This window comes from Gigantopelta aegis, chromosome 7, assembly GCF_016097555.1.
Source record: "Gigantopelta aegis isolate Gae_Host chromosome 7, Gae_host_genome, whole genome shotgun sequence".
Lineage (NCBI taxonomy): Eukaryota > Metazoa > Mollusca > Gastropoda > Neomphalida > Peltospiridae > Gigantopelta > Gigantopelta aegis.
The window spans coordinates 29,504,766-29,527,270 of NC_054705.1; the positions used below are offsets into that span (position 1 = coordinate 29,504,766).

General features: G+C 35.8%; 1 protein-coding gene across 1 annotated transcript; it reads right to left on the reverse strand.

Moving 5' to 3' along the window:
- Window positions 1-3,502: 3,502 nt before the first annotated feature.
- Window positions 3,503-16,765, reverse strand: LOC121377335 (protein LKAAEAR1-like). The gene is made up of 7 exons (XM_041505282.1): window positions 16,675-16,765; window positions 14,876-14,995; window positions 11,584-11,666; window positions 10,644-10,715; window positions 8,286-8,343; window positions 6,470-6,592; window positions 3,503-5,397 (listed from the first exon to the last, which is right to left on the reverse strand). The coding sequence occupies exons 1-7, from the start codon at window positions 16,678-16,680 to the stop codon at window positions 5,335-5,337; spliced, it is 525 nt and encodes a 174-aa protein (XP_041361216.1). The 5' UTR covers window positions 16,681-16,765; the 3' UTR covers window positions 3,503-5,334.
- Window positions 16,766-22,505: the final 5,740 nt, after the last annotated feature.

Here is a 22,505-nt window from a genome sequence, read left to right on the forward strand (position 1 = left end):
CTGGAGCGAGAAATAGCCCAATGGGCCCACTGACGGGGATCGATCCAAAACCGACCACGCATCAAGCGAGCGCTTTACCACTAGGCTACGTCTCGCCCAACTCCTTAGCAACAGCGACGCTATTTTCTACAGTGGTCACAAAATGACAAAATTTGGTTTGCCAGTTTACAAAATGTGAGATCTGAGGATGCGAGATTATTCTGCCATTAAAGGGACATACCCTAGTTTCAACATGTGAAAATTAACACTAAGTTTAGTTAATCTACAAACCTGTAACATATTTGGATAAAGTTACAAGTGAGTGAAACGTGAGTCTATGACTTTGAAATGGTGAAATACCCTCTAAAATTAGACTAAAACTCGATTCCATAACTGTTATGTCTCGGACGCACGTGCGTTTTTAAAAATATGAGAAATGCATTTTGTGATATTAAAACCACCAGGATGACCAAAACACTTCGAATGTACGGAAATTGCTAATCTAAACAATACAATCTAAGTAAAGTATGATTTCAGTTATCAAAAACGGCTCCAATAGTAAAAAATATGCCTTAGTTTTTAAAAACTAGGGTATGTCCCTTTAAAAACAAAGAATGATTAGATCGCCACTTTGTGTTTTTATAAAGTGATGCTTCCACAAAGGTCATTTATAGGTTATTGAATATTCTGGGGCGGGTTGTTCAATCACATAATTTTGAGACTTGAAGGTATTCATTCGAAGATATCATAATTCATAAACAAAACTAAAGTTTATTTTGCATTTGTGTCAAAATAATTAACAGGAAAATATTAGGCTAAACCAGGGTTAATTTATCTATGCTTTGAACAACTGGATCCTGGATTTTAAAACGCGTTTTGAAAATATCATGTCCTTATAACAAAAGTGAAACTAATCCATAAATTTAAGAAACGTGTTCCTTTATAGCTTGAGTCCGCTGGATTAAAACAAAAAATTCGTTTTTAAAAAACAAAAACAAAAAGAAACCCCACAAACCCAACAACAAAAACAAACAACCTCGACACACATTCCTAATATATGAATAGCAAACTATCTCGGAGGCCACCGTTCCCGCTTGTGGCTATATTTATTAGTCTCCTACCGATTCAATCGGTTGTTTCCGTCCGTCTGTCTCGCATATAGTTTTCCGAATTTTTTTATTATTATTATTATTTATTTTTTTTGCAGTGCCTCAATATATTGATCTGTATTGTTCATGATTTACTAATTTGTTCACAGACTTATTGTCCTTGAACTTAGGAGGTATGGAAAACAATGTGGGCTTTGTAGGCGACATGAAAGACTTTAGCAACACTCTCAAACTACTTGTTCTTATTAGAACCCCAAGCATGAATCCCAATATTCGGTACATTAGTTCTGATTATTATTCTAAATTTGTATTCTGGCCGAATGATAGTTTCTAAAAAAATCGGCCAAAATATAAATTTAGAATAATAATCAGAACGAATGTACCGGATTTTCGATTAGCAGCAAGGGATCTTTTATATGCACCATCCCACAGACAGGACAGCACCAATAACGGCCTTTGATATACCAATCGTGGTGCACTGACTGGAACGAGAAATAGCTCAATGGGCCCACCGACGGCGATCGATCCCAGACCTACCGCGCATTGAGCGAGCGCTTTACCACTGGGCTACGTCCCGCCCCAGAATACAAACAAAGTTTTATTCCTTGCAGTTGTCTTAGTACTATCAGAGAAAATGTTTGTTTTTGATTTTTTAAGAGATAAAACATTTTTAATCAAAATTGCTGATACCAAACATTAACATATTTGTATGGATGAACTCAGCATACCCATAAACATATAGGTAGACATTCTTTCCAATGAAATCCATATTTTTTCCAGTTTCTAAAGTTTGATTGGTAGATAATGGCCAATTTTTAAAAGAAAACTACAAAACCATAAAATGAAACAATGGATAAAATACGATTAGCATAATACCAAACAATATTTCTATCAAGAATTGCTTCCTAAACTTTTTTAGTATTTTAAGTACACATTATTATACGCCTTATGACACCGATCATGACACTGACATCTGACCGAGTTGATAAAAATGTAAAAAGGTTGATCAGAACATAAGATAACTTTATTACATGAATTCAGGCCATTCCACAACAGCACACGAAGAACATGCATCACAATAGTTTGTAGTGACAACACAGGGTTTACAGGATATAATAGTATAATACATAGGCACTAATTATTTAAAAAATAATATATCACATTACTACAAAATAATTATCCAAATATATATATATATGTATATTACACACACCTACACGCGTCTACCCATACAAGATGTATATAAAACTATAATTACCCACAGTGACGAATGCGTGCTCCAAAGAGAATTAAATATGTTCTCCATTGGTTTGACCTATACAGTATATAGGATAAACCAATTAAGAACACGTTTTGTAGGATGCACAACTTTTATAGACAGATTAACAAAAGAATAATCTAGAATATATAATTTCATTCTCCATGGAGCAGACATTTTCTAATACTGCTGATTGGTTTATAACTTAACCAATGCTTTTACAAACTGGGAATACAAATAAAACATCTTGGTTATATCTAAAACACTTTTCTTTCTCGTTGAGCCGAAGTAAAATTGACCCCCCCCCCCCCCCCCACACACACACACACCTTAACCTTCTGACTACTGCAGGCGAGATATCTCGCCCGACGTCACGTCAGTCGATATACTGTACACTGTATACAGTGCATTCCCCAATTCATATTTCCCGCCGTTTTGCACACGACACTCACCGGAAACGGAAATATAATTAAAGAAAAAAGATTTTTTTTCAAAATGGTGGTTTTTGTTTTGATTTTTTCAATTGAAAATACCTTGAAATTTTGAGTTCAAAAAGTGGTTTTCGGCAAGTATTTTCGCTTGACAACAATGGCGGCACGTCGCGGTAATTTTCAGGGATCGATAGCTGATTGTAACAGCTAATTTGATAATAAATTTGATCGTTTTACCAACAACGAAAATTACCAAATATTGCTTATTGCAATATGAATCGTAGTTCGGGTTTTTAAAAAAAATTCTGGTCAGAAAACCACTGTTATCGGGAATAATGGACATAAATACTGGACAGCTGGCCACAAATGCCCGTAAGTAAACGCAACTTTTTCGATTTTTTGCCAAATTTTAATCACCATTAGCCGATCTAAAATAATAAAAATTACAAAAAAAGACACGAAAATAATACTTACCGATTCATATATGAACTTTATTTCATGTATTTATGAAACATTTAAGTGAATATATGTGAGTAAAAATTATAAACTTGTACCCACTCAACGTGGTTTTTGTTAAAAATTAATCCAGTAGTCTAAAGGTTAAGGAGGCTGGGACTGGATCTAACTGTTCTCCAGCAGTCACAAGAGATGGATTACAAGAAAGTGCAAGATCATAGCACCTCTCGTTATAGTCTTAGATATCTTGTATACAGATTCTTGTAGAGTATATATATATATATATAAAAAAAACCCCACCCATCACCACACCCGCAAATTATAGTCTTAGATATCTTACTCTTATATTAGATAAACATTTCTTGTAGAGTGAGAAAATATTTCTCTAACCTTTTCCTGCCAGTACGCAACTATCTAGAAGTAATAAAATACACTGCTAAACAAAACTGTTGAAATTATTTGTATTTCTAACTGTGTCAATCGGACAACCTGTATAAAGCATGAATTTTCTTAATAATCATTAATCTATTTATGACACCATACAATATTTATTCCCGTTTCTTCCATCGTTTTGAGTAGTATATTGCTGTAACACGTTATAATAATGAATCACTAACCACAACACAACTAAGTGTTCTCCTAAGAGAGATAGTATTACAACCTACATGTATAATTGCTGTTGCTACAGTGACATCTGGCAATGTTTGGTTCAGCTTCAATCGTTAGGGCTGTACCTAATGAGGAGGGCAGCATCACTCACCCACCCCACCCAAATATGAAACAAATTGCCCATTATGTCCTGCTTGAAAATACCCTCCATGATGTAAAGGGCAGCATCAACATCCCCACCCACCCACCCCCCAATAATATGAAGAAAAAAAATTTTGTCTTGCTTGAAAATACCCTGTATAACTGCACCTCTGATTCTGTTTCCTCCCCTCCCCCATACACCTTAATTAGGTACAACCCTGGCTCAGTATTCAAACAACTACTTAACTCAATATATGATAACTACCTATATACTTGAAATAGGTAGATAAGTATTAAGGGTCTCCGATAATTGTGAGAACGATTGTTTTGTTTGTGTGTCGTTCATACAAATCCAATTCTGCATAACCTATTTTTCCTTCGTGCCTTATATTTAAGACATCATTTCCATGGACATAATGGGTTACTAATACTGGGTTACCCGAATATACTTTTGGCACAACCCGTAAATGGTTTATGAAAATGTTCAGTGCTCAGAGGCCTTATATCATGTTTTGCTGAATTACATTTATGGCCGGTCATGGACAGAAAACTCTTGCGAAGTCTGATGTTGTGCCCACGACAGGCGTGCTTGAACAGTTCTCTGATGGAAACATGCTACAAATTACCCCCCACACATACATTTATAAATACGGATCCTGACCCTACATGTTCCAAACATGAATTACCTCCAAGCAGTCATAATCTAAATGTATTAAATTTTGTATTAAATTAAAATAGGATACAAGACTACAGCTGTGTGTTGACTATTAAGGAATATACATCAAGCCTGTAGAAATGGGGAAGCACAAGCATATTTTTATTTTAATATAATTATATATATATAAAAGACATACAAATACACATATATATAAATATAGATGTAGTAGGCCAAATAGAAATGTTTTTGGTCTAAAGTATGGTGCGCAGATATAACCACATCACCCCCACCCACTCACCCACCCCGGTTCCTATGTGTTTGTACATTTAAATAATGACTTAACACAAGTACCAACATTTTCTACAAACACTGTTATGAAAAATGAAGACAATATCGGGTGGAACAGTGAAGTTAAAATGAAACACAGTACATATAGACAGAATCGCACACCACTAGTATTGTAAGGTAATATACCACAGAAACACATCACGGACATGTATCACAGAAACGCATCACAACCAACTACAATTTCTTCTGGTCCCATTTCACATATTGCCTGCATTTTGAGGTTCAACATGGGTGATATGAATAATTCATCAAGTTTTCACAATATTTGACAGTGGTTCGTCACGAACAGCTGATGGCTGGTCCTTGGTGTTAATAATAATTTCCATCATTTTTTAATGATAAAATTCAGTGCACTCTATTGGTTATGAGTCCCTTTGTATCTTCTAACAGCTTTTCCACTCTCTCTCTCTGAAAGACAAATTAACAAAAAAAAGATGTTACAAAAACCTGTTTGATTTTTAAAACAAATATTGTTCAATATCATTTGGCTATACCATGCCTTTTGGAGGAATTTTTATTATCAGCGGTCTTCTATTGTGTCTGTATACCAGGCAGGCGTGTGTGCAGAGAAATTTGTTTCTCTCAACATTTTCCTAGGAGCATGACTCCCCCCCCCCCCCCCCCACACACACACACCTTAAACTTTGGTAACCATTATCCAGACAACCCCTGCTAAAATTCCTGCACATGCACCTGTGTATTCACATGTGACCAGTCTATCCCCCTGATCTATTGTGTGTACTCACGTTGAGTTTGTCGAGTCGATCCCCCTGATCTATTGTGTGTACTCACGTTGAGTTTGTCGAGTCGATCCCCCTGATCTATTGTGTGTACTCACGTTGAGTTTGTCGAGTCGATCCCCCTTATCTATTGTGTGTACTCACATTGAGTTTGTCCAGTCTATGCCTCTGATCTATTGTGTACTCACATAGAGTTTGTCCAGTCTATCCCCCTGATCTATTGTATGTACTCACATTGAGTTTGGCCAGTCGATCCCCCTGATCTATTGTGTGTACTCACATTGAGTTTGTCGAGTTGATCCCCCTGATCTATTGTGTGTACTCACATTGAGTTTGTCAAGTTGATCCCCCTGATCTATTGTGTGTACTCACACTGAGTTTGTCGAGTTGATCCCCCTGATCCATTGTGTGTACTCACATTGAGTTTGTCAAGTCGATCCCCCTGATCTATTGTGTGTACTCACATTGAGTTTGTTCAGTCTACCCCCCTGATCTATTGTGTGTACTCACATTGAGTTTGTCCAGTCTAAGCCCCTGATCTACTGTGTGTACTCGCATTGAGTTTGTCCAATCTATCCCCCTGATCTATTGTGTGTGTACTCACATTGAGTTTGTCCAGTCTAAGCCCCTGATCTATTGTGTGTACTCACATTGAGTTTGTCCAGTCTAAGCCCCTGATCTACTGTGTGTACTCGCATTGAGTTTGTCCAATCTATCCCCCTGATCTATTGTGTACTCACATCGAGTTTGTCCAGTCGATCCCCCTGGTCTATGTTGTCTGTGTATGGAGGGACAAGAGCCTGGAGACGGACGGCCTTCAGTGCTATGGGCTGACAGGAAATCAAATGACTAATCTCTTGTGCCTGTTAGCAACAAAGAAACAAAAAAAAATTGAAAGTTAATTTAACGTACTAAGTCAGGATTCAAACTTAATGTCAGTACCGATGGGAATTGCCGTAGTGATATGAACTGTCATAGGTCTAGGACTTTACTAATAGTATTTTTTTGCCGTCGAATAAAAATATTGTTGTTAATTTTTATAACTGTTGCAATAGTTACTGTGAGTAAATATCATGATGGGTATGATGGACAATTAATATCATATTACTGTGCTTTAACATCAATTATAAATTGAACATGATAATTTTTAACATTCATGCAAGAAGCAAACACAGAACTACACACTGTATTAATGGCATAGCTTGTTAGAGTGAAGCTGTTCATATAAGTGTGTAAGGTGGCTCTGTGCTTCATACTTGCATGAACGTCAAAAATTATCATGATGTTAATTTTTTATAATTCCAAGTGAATAATAATTTTATTAATATAAATATTATGAAAATAACACTCAGAATCCTTCTTCAGAAAATTAATACACTGAATAAGGGTATTCCCAATGTGGTTAGGCTTTTTTCATCAAAAGCCGAATGAAGGTCTTTTTACATTCTTTCATATCAACAATTTTAAACAATTATATTTATATTCAACATCAATGTCTAATGTACAAACAGTAATTATATTAATCTGAAATAAACAAATTAGCTGAAACAATCTCTTTTGTGTTCTAAATCCTAGATCACAATAGGTGATGCGACTGAAAATGAACGGTTGCCTCGTGTCACGCTAAACGAGTCGTCTGTGTCACACCATATAATGTGATTTAGGCTTAAGCATTGCCGAAAGTAATGCAAAACTGAATTTCATGCAGTTATTAACGTCAGTTGTGTAAGTCACATGACAGAGGCGTATCTGATCGGGGGGGGGGGGGGGGGGGGGGGGTGCAGGGGCCTAGTTATAATTTTATTATATATTAATTTATATATTATTTTTATTTTTTACAATCCCCCTCCAAACCTCCCCCAAAGTTCCCTTGACATTCCACCTCATGACACTGCCCCCCCCCCCCCCCCCCCCCTGGATTTTCTGGATCCGCCCCTGCATGATATTATTTGGACCATTCCAAACATTTATAACAAAAGCATATTCACAGATAGGAATTATTATGTCTATATGGTGACGATGAAATAAAGTAATGTTATTGCTTCAAACAAAGTATAAACAAGCTTTCTGATAGTACTGCTAAAGCCATATGGTCATGTCCTCTTCCAGTCCCCACAAATGTTCATAATATCAGAAGTTCAAGGGCCATAACTCTGTGAAACATGGATAAATAAAATATTATGACAGTTATTCACACTGAAAAACCAATACCATTAATATTCATTTGCATCAAATTGCTAACTTCCACAAAGATGTAAAATTGGGTCTTTTCCAAAAAGATTTTACTAGACTATACTGATTTGAAAGAATATTAATGAATAAATGAATGCCTTGATGGATGGATTGATTGATGAATGAATGGATGAAAGTGTAGTGACACCTCAGCATGAAAAATACATCAATTATACGGCATTAAACAAGAGTAAGTCTATGAAATAACAATTAATTTTAAGTAATTCCAAAGAAAATGTAAATTACAAAAAATCAGTAACAAAGAGTGTAATATACAGGAATCCATAAATTGATAATGAAATATGTTACAATGCCTGTACGTACTCTGTTCGCTTGATATCGGAGTCGCATAATTCGTAATCGGTTTCTGGATTCTGCAGCTCTGAAACAGATTAAACACAAACACATATTTATTCCACCAAACAACTTTTCACATTGATAACTTAACCATTGGATGTTACACATTTGATGATTCTCATAAAATCTCCTACAGCACATTTTTTCACTGGTAGTTAGGAATCCTTTTAATTTATATGCATTTTTACAAATACAATACACAGGGTTTCTGCCAGAGGGTAAAATGGGTATAGCGCCATACCCAAATTTTGTTGCAGATTTTTTTTTAAGGTTAACCTTTTGACAAAATTAATTACTTTTATCATTACTGTATGATTTTCTTAACCCTAACCATAATTTTAACCCATTTTCTTTCTGGGGGATCCCCCCATACCCTATCGACTGTGGTTGCATTCAGTTCCATAGTGCCATACCCAAAAAATTATTTCTGGCAGAAACACTGAATACAGCACATATCACAGCCTTTGATAAACTATTCGTGGGGCAGTGGATGAGTGTGCACCTCAGATGTGACTGCCTAACAAGCAAAATTTTCTTTAAAAGATCCCACTGCAAGTATCTTTATTTTGTTTTGTTTAAAGACACCACTAGAGCACATTGATTTATTATACATCGGCTCTTGGATGTCAAACATTTGGTAATTTTCACATGTAGTCTTAGAGAGGAAACCCGCTACATTTTTCCATTAGTAGCAAGGGTTCTTTTATATGCACCATCCAACAGACAGGATAGCACATACCACAACATTTGATATACCAGTTGTGGTGCACTGGCTGGAACGAGAAATAGCCCAATGGACTCACCGATGGGGATCGATCCCAAACCGACCGCGCATCAAGCGAGCACTTTACCACTGGGCTACGTCACACACCTCTTTTTTTCAAACAAAGACATTCACAGAATGTTCTTCATTAGCAGTGCATTTTGATGGGTACTGGTTACATTTGATTAACACTGATGTACAGTATACACTAAATCACCTAAATTACAAGCCTCTACAAATTCATAAACGTGAAAAAGGGTTAGGATCCCTATATGCCAGAAAAAACACTCTGCATATAACATACATATATTTTGGTTTGCATACCATTTAAAATAAAATAAGCTAAACTAAAATAAAGATGCATTGCTTCATTCAATACAGTTTATGCAAAATAAAACTGCATAACTGCAGTATATAATAACTGTATGAATGAGTCAATTTTTGGAGGTCTGAATTGGCATCAGTTTCTTAAAATTCTTAACAACTCATTTACAACATAATAACAGCTGCTTTTGATGTATAACAAGCATTCTGAGAGAATGCCCATCCGTATCTCCTAAATTCAAGCACCATAACTCTGTGAACCATGGGTAAATCGACATGAAGGTTAAACTTGATCAGCAACAGTACATGATAAATCTACATACAAAATTTAATATCAGCATATTCAGGCATTGCACCACAAATAAAAAGGTCTAAAAAACAAATTTTCATATCTCCTAAGTTCAAGGGCCTTAACTCTGTAAACAAAGAGTACCAGGGAGGTACATGATATGTCTGTCAGGAGTTTGATGGAAAGCCATATGATGTTCAGAATATAAACAAATTATTTGATTTATGTGTATCACAGAGACCTAGTAATAGTACGCGACACACAACCATCCCAAGTTGTTCCTACGTGTGAGGTCTGATGGTCCTGTATGCAAGATATGATCTGGATAAGGATTTACTGTTATGTGCAGGAGACCGTCAAAAGTAAGTCACAATGACCTAGTAATAGTATGCGACAAGACAACCACCCCAAGTTGTTCCTACATGTGAAGTCTGATGGTCCTGTATGCATCTGTATGCAAGATATGATCCAAACAAAAACGGACAATGCCATACCATAATACTACCCATCAAAGAAGGGCGTATAAAAATGGGTAAATTGCCATAAAAGTAAAACTTGATCTGCATGTAACAGTGCATGATAAAGCTATACACAAATTTCCAGCTCAATATCTCGAAGCATTGTGGAAAAACAACAACCTGGAAAACTATATGTGGGACAGACTGACAGACATAGACAGACAGAAGGACAGATAATAGTTATAGTTCCCTCTGGTTGCATGATAAAGCTATTCACAAAATTCCAGCTCAATATCTCAAAGCATTGTGAAAAAACAATCCAGAAACCTATATGTGGGACAGACTGACAGACAGACAGAAGGACGGAAATGAAACGTATAGTCCTCTCTGGTTGGACTGGTAGGTGACTAATAAGGAAGTTCTGTCAGAATGGATCTCGTTTACGTACATTGTTCTTGAATAAACAAAACAATACAAATTCTGTTCCTTACTTCAGTTGTCCAATGAGCTTTGCATGTTTTTCTTTGTCTAAAATGTCCTCTTCTGATAGTGGGGCAGACTCTCTGAAGTTAAAAAAAAACATGTACCAAATAATCTGTTCATTATGTTAAAGTGACAGACTCTAGTTTTTAAACACTACAACATATTTTTCACTATTAAAGCCGTGTTTGGTAATTTAAATTAGAAGTACTTACAGTTTATTATTTAGAATATTCATTTTCATACGCCAAAAGTGGTTCTGGTCATTCAGGTGTTTGCAATATCCCAAAATGAATTTTTCATAATTCTAAAAACGCACGTTCATCTGAGAAATAATTGTTATCAAGAGAAGCTCAAGTTATTTTTAGATGTTATTTCCCTGTTAAACATCACAGACTTTAGTTTTTCTCTGTTATGACCGTATCCAATTATGTGTTGCAGGTTTGTAGATTAACCAAACTTAGTGTCCATTTTCATGAACTGAAACTAGCTTCTGCGCCTTTAATCACTTTTAGTCAGAACTGAATACTTACACTTTATGCAGATATTAACATCACATGTATGTTTCTGACAACAGTGATATCAGGGCACCCTGACATTCAGTATTTACCCGGTAAGTTAAAAATGTAATTTTTAGTGCTATGGTACATGTAGTAGCCTGATTTTCAAAGACTGCCATTCTGCATATGATTTTCAAGCTTCTAATTTCAAACAAAAGTTACTGACAGCGATTATCTTAAAATGAGCAATTATTTGTCTCTTATCACAAAACAATTCAGGCGTGAAGTATGAAGACCAGTGAAAATGATAAGTTACTTACCTTGTTGCACAGCAATATACATTCACAAACAAACCCCACCCCAATTCCTTAACTTTTAAAATAATATGATTTCAGTTTTAATTTAACAGCTACTAAGCTACTTCGATATGATGATAGTAAAAACTGTGTACCGTAGATGTTTGTTTTTCAACTCTACGAGTCTCTTCTTAGTAATTTTCTGAGCTTCAGCTACATGCTTTGGAGGTTCCTCATACTAAAAATAAAAAGACAAAATTCACTGAACTGCTGTGAAAATCAGTATCAAAAAGCTCCATCAATTCTCAGATCAAATTGCATTCTTTCATCTCAAGACATTAGTCTGTAATATTAAGTTAATAAAGATTATAAATAGTAATAATTATTAATGTTAACATGTACAGTATTGTTAAAGTTTTGCACAAAAAAATATTTGTCAGTACAATTTACAAAAAAAAAAAACCCCCACATAAAACCTACCAATAACAACACCTGTCCACCCCTAAAAAAACCCAAAGAAGAGATAGAGAAAACAAAAAGTTAAAATTAACTGAATTTAAATATTGTAGATACATGTATCAGACACATACAACCAATTTGGACATTCAATGTCAAAATAATTTACACCCAACAGCCAGTCTTGTGTTCCATACTGAAAAGTTTGTTTTGTTTAACGACACCACTAGAGACCACTAGAGCACATCAATTAATTAATCATAGGCAATCGGATGTCAAACATTTGGTAATTTTGACTCATAGTCATCGTAGGAAACCCGCTACATTTTTCCATTAGCAGCAAGGGATCTTTTATATGCACTTTCCCACAGACAGAAAAGCACATATACCATGGCCTTTGACCAGTTGTGATGCACTATAGCTGGTTATAATGAGAGAAAAAATAATCAGTTGAATGGAATTTGTGGTAATTTTAGCAGATCAATTTTTCGTTCATCAGTATAGGTCTTTAAAATGGACTGCTTATCGCAGGCAGCTATTTTAAGCCCTGAAGTGTAATCGTGCACCTCAGATGTGACAAACTGTTCATTGATTATAAGGCTCCATCATATGTGGTCATGTGGGATAGAAAAAGTACACCCAAGGTGGTGAAAATTTCGACCTGGGACGAAGCTTGCAGAGTCCAATGGTCGAAATTTTTACCACCGAGGGTGTACTTTTTCTATCTCACATGGCCGCATATGATGGGAGTCTTTTCCTCCCATTCATTCAGTAAATAAACCATTATTTTACATGAACAGACAAAGATAGCTGAACAAGTAACTTTTTTTATTTGACCATTTTATCATAAATAAACTACACTATCATTTACCATGTTTGTTTCATGTGTTAAATAAAACTTAACACTAAAATTAACAAGATATCTTTTAAAATGAAGGTTTTAATAACAAAATATTAATTTAAAACTGTGTCTAATGACTTCACGTCACCATCTCACATTAATATGACGTCATATATTACCAACAACGTTAAACGCAAGCGTGTGATATCCCATGTAAGATAGAAATTTCTTACATAGCTTTCTTTCATGGGATAGCTGTTTGTCACAAGTCAAGGGTAATTAGAGTATAATGTGATTTGAAAGTAATTATTTGTAGATTTACTATACTATGTTTATTACCGTAGTACACATATGGTATTTTTAGTTATATGAAGTTTATAGTATAATATTTATTATCAATTATACAGTAATACAGGTTGTACAGTTGAGAGAAATATAATAGATTAGTCAAAGCTTGGATCGTGAAACTAAAGGTTTCTTGGTATGGGATTAATTAGGCAAGGTAGGAATTTGTATTGTTATAGCTTGTAGCAGGAGTGAGTGGATGGTAACTAAAAAGCTGACTGTGTGAATAAAAGAGATGACTTAGTTATTATCTGGGGCAGTATGATTTATTTCTGAGAGAGAACAGTGAACAAGATTTGTGCAAGTTGGACAGAAGTTTGTTTATAGTTCGGGTTATTGCTTAACCCACTGTAAGATGTAACTGTTATAGCTGGTATAGCAGTAGTGTCTACCGAGAGATGCAGAAGTGGCTTGCCTGTGTGAACATCCAGAGCATCCAGAGTATCCAGAGATGTAGAGATGGCTTGCCTGAATGAAGATGATACTGAGAGTTGAGCTTGTGGAGGTTTGGTGAATTCATGGAGGAGTGGTACACGAGAGGGTACAGTGCGGTGGTAATGTGGAAATGAAGTTCCATGTGTAGGCTATTTATTAGCCATGTTCGGGTTACATAGAAAACAACGGGTTGTTGTTTTGTAATATTATTATTATACTGTGCAAGTATAATAATGGAGGTGTGGTGAATTCGGAAGGTGAAGAGAAGGTTGTGTAATTAGTTCATAATTGTATTAGTTAACAACATGCTCATGTATGTGTTGAAACATTAGCAGTGATAGTTGTTAATGGAAGAAAGTGGTATGTGCAATACTGCTTAATTAGTTAATATAAATAGTGACTTTTGGTGTTATAAAAGAACTGTTTTAATGAAAATATATGAAGTCATAAGTGGACACTGGTATTTTATTTTGAATACGTAATATTTTAAATATTACGTGGTGCTATATGTGTGATGTGATATATACTTAATACATTGAGTAGTATTTGTGTGTAGTTAATATTAGTGTGGTGATCATCTGTACTAAGATGGTGACTGGTGAAATTAGTTAAATGTGTAATGAAGAGAAAGGTTTGGGTGTGAGGGGTTGTGTTAGTGTGCATTGATGTATGATGAATAGGCCTATGATTTGCATAATGATTAAAATGTGTGAGTGTATATGATTATTATTTGCTGATGTAAATAAATGTAGCAAACTTATATTGGTTTTATGTGTTGTTTCTTTTAGTTATCTAATCGATTGTGACACTGTTCCATATACCTGAGGATGAGAGAAACATTCTTCTTGCCCACTGAACAGGGTTATCCAGCTTTTACATGGTGCTAGAAACATCTGTCTGACCCTAGGGCCAGATAATTCTGTATGACCCGAGCGCTAGACGATTTGTACATACGTGTGACGTCATAACTCATGGTTTTCAAAATTCTGTTTACCATTTCACGTTATATCATTTTAAAAAAAATATTTAAACAAATTAATATTTTCCACTTGATATTTATTGTTAAGCTGTTGCATTTTTATATCATTGCATAAGATGGACTATATTTTTCAGTGTATGATTAAATGAGTTTCATTGTTTGTAGGTGAAATGTTTACGCATAGTTTAACAATAAACAAACTGTACGCACATGTAGCTTACAAAATTAATGTTTTGTTACTGTAATTAAACGGGCAAGAAAAAGAATCAATCACCGTTGTGAGCTATAGATAAAGCAATTCCAACCCTCGGTAAACCTCGGCCCTCACAAAAACCATTCTATTAATCCATCACACTGACAGAGCTCTATAGACTACAGATACTATACTCACAGCAAGATATCTACTTCTCTGTTGTAATGGCATCTTTTTAAGTTCAGAAGGGGTTAATTTCTTTTTGGTTCTCTGCTGTGATTCTTCAGCTTGGAAATCCTTGGTGGCTGCATTTGAATCCTAAAACATAATAATGAATTAACTGAAATATAAACTGTAAAACCAACATACACACACACACATATATATGCACACACACATGCACCAGTAAAATATATTTGAGAAATTCCATGCTGTTTGATAATTTATTATTTGCTTTTATTTATTTAATTATTTTTTTTGGTATCCCACTGCCTCCTTTCTTTTCTCTCCTTTGATTTCCATCTTATTTCTTCACGATCTGGCAGCTCTTCCTATCTTTCAACTTCTTTTGCTGTCTACCTCCACATCCCAGGCCCTGTCTCTCCAGTTATGACAGGTGCTCATCTCTTGTGGTTATCCGTGTCACACAACTGTCATTTTCTATCAGCTTTAGCTGTGGGCTTAGTCTGACTACTTTGGAGTGTTCAGTAGTTATATTCTGGCATTTGATCCATTATTTAGAATCACAGATTCCATTTTGATTACCTTGGAAATCAGTGTATTGTTTCAAGCAAAAATTATCACTGAATGACATGAATAAATCTGACAATGTCACATGGTAATAGGTGATCAATGTGGAAAATTTGCCTACAGGCTGCATCTTTGTACGTATCTATTGTCCGAACCAAATTGTTAACAACTACGAAAAATTACTCTCCTACCTTTAATTGCTGTTAGATTTCCTCCAAAGTCTGTCCAGACAGAAATCTTGAAAAAAACATTACAATGACACAGATTCCACATACCAGTTGATAACTATGTCACCTATATCGACTTCGCTGAGAGCGCATAGGGCAAAAGGCATGTAATTTTGTGCCAGCTGCCATTTTGACTTTTTATGGAATATTCTTCAAAAGGGGTGAAAGGATAGAACTTAATCTAACAACGTCATAACAGGTTATGATATAAAAGCAAACGTGATGACGTCATATTATTATTATTTATTTATTTTAATTATTATTATGTTTTTTAATGACTAGAGATCATTGTTTTTATATTAATTGTGTCACATACTCTGGAGGCTTTCACCGCTCTTGAAGAGCATTCCATAAAAAAGCAACATGGCACACGGCAGAAAACTGCATGTATTTTTCCCAATACAATCTCAGCAAAGACGATATCGGCGACATCGTTGTAGTCTCGTGTGGGGAATCTGTATATTTGTAGTGTTTTTTTTGCGATTTGTGTCTGGACAAACTTTGGAGGAAATCTAACGGCAATTAAAGGTAGAGAGTAATTTTTTGTAGTTGATAACAATTTGGTTCGGACAATAGTTATTTTGTAGCCTGGTTATTTGACACCATAGTATTTGAGTCATTATGTAGCTAGTTATTTCACACCATAGTGTTTTAGTCATTCTGTAGCCAGTTATTTCACACCATAGTGTTTTAGTCATTGTGTAGCTAGTTATTTCACACCATAGTGTTTTAGTCATTCTGTAGCCAGTTATTTCACACCATAGTGTTTTGGTCATTCTGTAGCAAGTTGTTTCGCACCATAGCATACACTATTTTATTATTATATATATGTAACCACATTTGTACTTTGGTGATACCCGTGGCCCACACCCTACGGTACTACTATACTGTACGACAATACATCATTCCACATTATGTTATGATGAATCAACTCTTGAATGGGTTATATATCAACAAAAGCAAAAGCTGCGTGACATATATGATATTCAGACTTTCAGCAAGTCACATGTATAAACTCACCTCCATTGCATCTATGCTTTCCTTTTTAAAACAGAAAAACAGAAAACGTTTAAAAAGCTACCATATTGTTTTGGTTGTCTAGCACCTGCATCACGTGACATACATTCTGTCAGTAATTTCCTCCGCTATTACGAATACATTGTCAGGGCCGTACCCTCCGGGGGGGGGGCGGGGGGGGGGGGGGGGGCAGCTGCCCCCCCGAGAATCTTGTCCTTTTTTTTTTTTTATATATATCCAGTAATAGCATAGAAATGTTTAATCTTTATAGTATGTTAAAAATTATTTATAAAATTTAGTGCCCCCCCCCATGGATTTTGGTCAGGGTACGGCCCTGATTGTACAACCAAAAGGTTGGAGATTTGTCGCGGGAGACACATAGGCCAAGGCCTAGGATGCTAAATTTTAGGAGCTAGAAAAATCGACTGTGTTCTAAATTGGACACAAACACTGTATTTTTTTTATTTCCAAAACAACACTTTTACTTTCTTCTTACGTCAAACAAAACTGAATTTTTTTAAAAAAAAATTTTGGTAGTAGAATCTACTCTTTATGTCAGATCCCCCCCCCCCCCCCATTAATTTTTAGGCGATACTAAACACATGCAGTGGTTATTTCTTTATTTTTGCAACCATTTTGGAATCTTGGATTCTTGCAATGATCAAATCTCTCTGTATTACAAAGTGAATACCAGAATTGAAATGCTTGACATATATAGAAAACCCTGTATTTGAAGTATAAATTATTATTTGGGGAATATATCTAGAGTGTAAAATAGGGCAATTTCTTATTCTTGGTGACCACTTTCATTATCATCTTGGATTGAAATGATGACGTAATATGTCAGTTAGCAAGAGGTCGTTATAATGAATTCCTTGGCCTATAAAATTAATTCAATAACATACAAATATCTTTCCAGTTGATGTAAAAACACGATAAATTACGATACATCCTTAATTATACAGACGTGGCCTTCTTGGATTACAATGATGTTGCAATGCCCTCAGGCTTAATTAGCTGGGAATAGTTCAAAATAATTCCTGGTCAGGGGCGGCACAGTGTAAAAAATAGTGGTAGGCCTACGGCTCGAGGTTGTCAGATTCTCTTTTCAAATTCACCTGTCAAGGAGCTTCTCACATATACAACACTTATAAGACATTTAAAAAGTGGCCGTACCGTCTGCGCCGTCCCTGTCTGGTGAATGCTGTAAACTTCGACTAGACATCAGTGATCTTAATAGTCATAAATTCTTTCGTTATATCTCAGATGATCCGTCTTGTTCTTGTGGTCATCCAATAGAAGATACAAATCATTTCATTCTCCACTGTCCCCTATACAATGAACAAAGAAACAATTTCATGTCCAACTATTTACATCTAAATTATAAGAAGATCCTATTGGGAAATTCAAAATTTAGTGAAAAAGAAAATGAAAAAACTACTGAAACTACTTTAAAATACATAACTGCTACTAAACGTTTCTGCTAAAGTTTATACTAATTTTTTGGCTAGAAATTCCCCAATCCAAAGAAAATGTTCTGGTTTTCTATTTACTATACCTACACCTTTGACTCTATCCCCTCTTCTTTTCTTCCTCCTTTAAATCTACTATAATCTGTGGTATCTAAACATGTATCCGCATGTAAATTGTAGGGAGAGGTCTTAATATAGGCTAAGCCTGTTGACCAATCCCAGTATGTTTTTTGGCAAAAAAAATATTGTTTAAACCAATGCTGGCAAGTACAAATTTGGGGTCTGGGATCATGGACTACATGTTCACCCACCTTAATTTCAATAAGCAGTAGAATCTACTCTTTATTCCAAATTAAATGTAAATGTGGTTGTTTGTGTAGAAACACAATATTTAATATATCTTACGTACAGTGCGCTGGCTTCCTCCTCAGATAATTAAGGTCCTCGGAAAAAACATGCCCCCCCCCCCCCCCCCCCCCCCCCCCAATAAAGACATTTCGCTGAAGTGCTAGAATTGATTTGAAATGTAAATGAACACCTCAAAAACAACGTCACCTGAGATAGAATGGTCATGATACTGTGGGGGGAATATTGTAGATATTGCCTGATGAGGCCTAGCCTATATAGTTCATTAAAATAGACCTCGGGCATACAGTTATAATGAACTATATAATATAACTAGCCTATTAGACTGGCTATGTGACACAGTCTACATAGCACTACGATTTTGGAAGCATGGGGATGGGGTGGTGGCGGTGGTGGGGGTGGTGGTGGTGGAGGAGGAGGGGTGTGAGGTGCAAACAAATTAGTGGCCAAGGGGCGCCAAAGACTCAATATACGTCTTTTATTTGATAGAAAATAACTTTTTAAAGAGCAGATAACGTCTGTGATCTTCCTCCCCTTATTACAAGTAATTAATGAACGGCCCCTAATTCATTATAAAAATTCGATAAATTTAATTACGTTTGACTATGTTGTATTTCATTTAAAGCACGCTGTCCTGGACCTCAACTACCTGGATTGTATGTCCAAGGTTAGTTATTAGTGTGTGTGTGTGTGTGAGAGAGAGAGAGAGAGAGAGAGAGAGAGAGAGAGAGAGAGAGAGAGAGAGAGAGAGAGAGAGAGAGAGAGAGAGAGAGAGAGAGAGAGAGAGAGAGGAGGGTGTGTGTGTGTGTATTGGTCTTACACCTACCCATTTCGTCATTAACCCTGTACCTACCAGCCTTATGTCCGATGGCTAAGCCATGACACCACCGAGGCCGGTGACTATGTTGTAAATAACGAGACTGGGGTCAAGTCCCCCCTGTGCTGGTGCAAATCTTAATTAGCATTCGGGCAAAAACGATGGAGAGGTACGTACATGTTCGGCCAAAAATATATTTGGCCCTCAAAAATATTTTGACCGGCCTCGGTGGCGTCGTGATTAGGCCATCGGTCTACATGCTGGTAGGTACTGGGTTCGGATCCCAGTCGAGGCATGGGATTTTTAATCCAAATACCGACTCCAAACCCTGAGTGAGTGCTCCGCAAGGCTCAATAGGTAGGTGTAAACCACTTGCACCGACCAGTGATCCATAACTGGTTCAGCAAAGGCCATGGTTTGTGCTATCCTGCCTGTGGGAAGCGCAAATAAAAGATCCCTTGCTGCTAATCGGAAAGAGTAGCCCATGTAGTGGTGACAGCGGGTTTCCTCTCAAAATCTGTGTGGTCCTTAACCATATGTCTGACGTCATACAACCGTAAATAAAATGTGTTGAGTGCGTCGTTAAATAAAACATTTCTTTCTTTCTTTTTTCAAAAATATTCACCATGTATTTCCATCATTCTACTCATAATATTAGTTGTAATCCATGTGAAATGCGTAGATATTCATACGAACATATGTTATAATTAAAGATCCTTTAAAACTAATTTTTAAAAGATGTGAGGTAGCCCGTAGCTGTTTGATACATATGAGGCCTAATAATGCAGATCTAAGCGAATAAATGTTGTTATAACAACCAAGCATAAGAGGCCATTCAAATATTACGTAACGCATTTTTGGGGGGCCAAAATTAGACACCTTCCCTCCCCCTGTAACGCTCCGTAACGCTAGACTATACACCTCCAATAATATTACGTAATTAACGCTTGTCGACGCCCCACTTTTTTCACATTCACAAACAAGTAATGCTGTAGATGTGTAACAGGCGATTTCGCCAAAGTTCAGAATTTTGTATATGCATTTTGAATATCGCGTGTTTTCAATGTTCTTTTGATTTAGGTAACAACTAGCTATAGTAACTGGCTATCATAGAAGAACAACAAGGATGAACATTTAACAATTATATAATAATATAATTTTAACGTGAAGTTTTGCTAGTTGAAAAAGGCATTTCAACTCTATTTGTAACCTCAGTGTGCTCTAGTGGTGTCGTTAACCAAAACAAACGTTTAAACTATTTATAAGTATTATTGTGTGTTTAGTTAATACGACCTACCTTAATGAGTGTCGCTGTGACAGAGCGTTTATGAAAAAACCCACCAAAAAAACAAAAAACAAACATTGTTTAGTGATAAAAAACAGTGTGTTACGTAACGCTGTTTCGTACATCACCCACCCCCTGTAACACTACATAACGTTTGGACATACACCAACTCCCTCAAGCGATACGTAATATTTGAATGGCCCCTAAAAGAAGATTCGGGTATTTTCATTTAATTCGGGCAAAATTTAGCCTCTCTCCCAACAACCCGAAAAAAAAGGATGTCCGTACGTCTATGCTTAGAATTATTGATAACAAAATTAAGGGTCCGCATATATTAATTATGATTGGATACGACCAATGACGGCGAGTTGGTAAATGTTGTGGGACGAATTGACTCCACAGATTGAGGCTAGTTGGTACGGGGGAGAGTTACTGTATATTTTAAGGCGAGTTGACGTGCTCCAAATCAGGTTACATCGTGTCAAAGTTCAAGTAAAAACGACTAGGGTGAAGTAGTAATAAGGGTAAAATGACCTGTTACCAGTAAAAACAGCTGTGTCTGATCGGTAGTAATATGTGGCATTGATTATGTGTCAAAATACTTTTATCCATTGCCGAAACGACCTAATATTTCCATTGCAAATAAATACAATGGATAAGCAGTATACACAAGAGGTTAAAACCAGTGCGGGCTATCCTTAAAAATGGAAAGTCCTGCGATTTTCAGCAAAAATGAGGAATGTTAAAATATCACACTGTCTTCTCACTGACACGCGTGATACAGTGATTGACAAATATCACACGGTCTTCTCACTAATAATAAAATCTCATAGATGGACAGATCATATTAATGACATATATACTAAAGCTTGTAAACGACTTCACATTCTACGTATGTTAAAATATAAATTAAATAGAAATTCCCTAATTAAATTGTATGTTGCATTTATAAGACCAATCTTAGAATATGGTAATATAATTTGGGATAATTGTACAGCTGAAGAATCCAATACAATTGAGTCAGTGCAACTTGAAGCTGCCCGTATCATTACAGGACTTAGGAAAGGAACATCTCCAGAAAAAACTATATTATGTACTTGGTTGGGAACCTTTATATAAACGTCGCAAAAATAGTAAATTAATTCTAATGCATAAAATACTTAAAGGCGAAACACCTCAATCTCTACTGAATGAAATATTGCCATATGTTAATCCCACTAATCGTTTTACACTCAGAAATCAACGTCCATTCACTCCACCAACATGCCATACTAATTAATATAAAACAGCTTTATTCCTAATAGTTTGGTATTATGGAATGATCTTGACAGTTTAACTCAAAATGAACCAAGTCTGCGTACCTATAAAAAAATAATAAAAAAGGGAAATCCCAATCCTTCATCTACTCTCTATCTTTATGGAAATCGTAAATGTAACATTATCCATTGTCAGCTTCGTAACTATGCTAGCAACTTAAACTATCATTTATTTTTAAGCCATCTTTCTGATAGCCCAAGTTGTGCATGTGGAGATAACTGTGAAGATAATTTTCATTATTTTTATGTCTGTCCTCTGTTCATCAGACAAAGATATGATTTATTTGCATCGTTACGGAATTACCTTGATATCTTAGACATTGATCTACTACTATCCGGGTCAATAAACCTACCAATTGAAGAAAACAATTTAATTTTTAACGCAGTACGTAAATATATAGCTGAAAGTAAGAGATTCGAGTTGAACTAACTTATTATTCAGATTTTACTGCCCCATATAAGGTTAGCTCCAACAATAGGATCATTACTATCATATTTTTTCTCGACTATCCCATTTCTGTTCTATCTACTCTCTACCTTTTATTACTATATATTAAAAATTATTAATTATGTTAAAT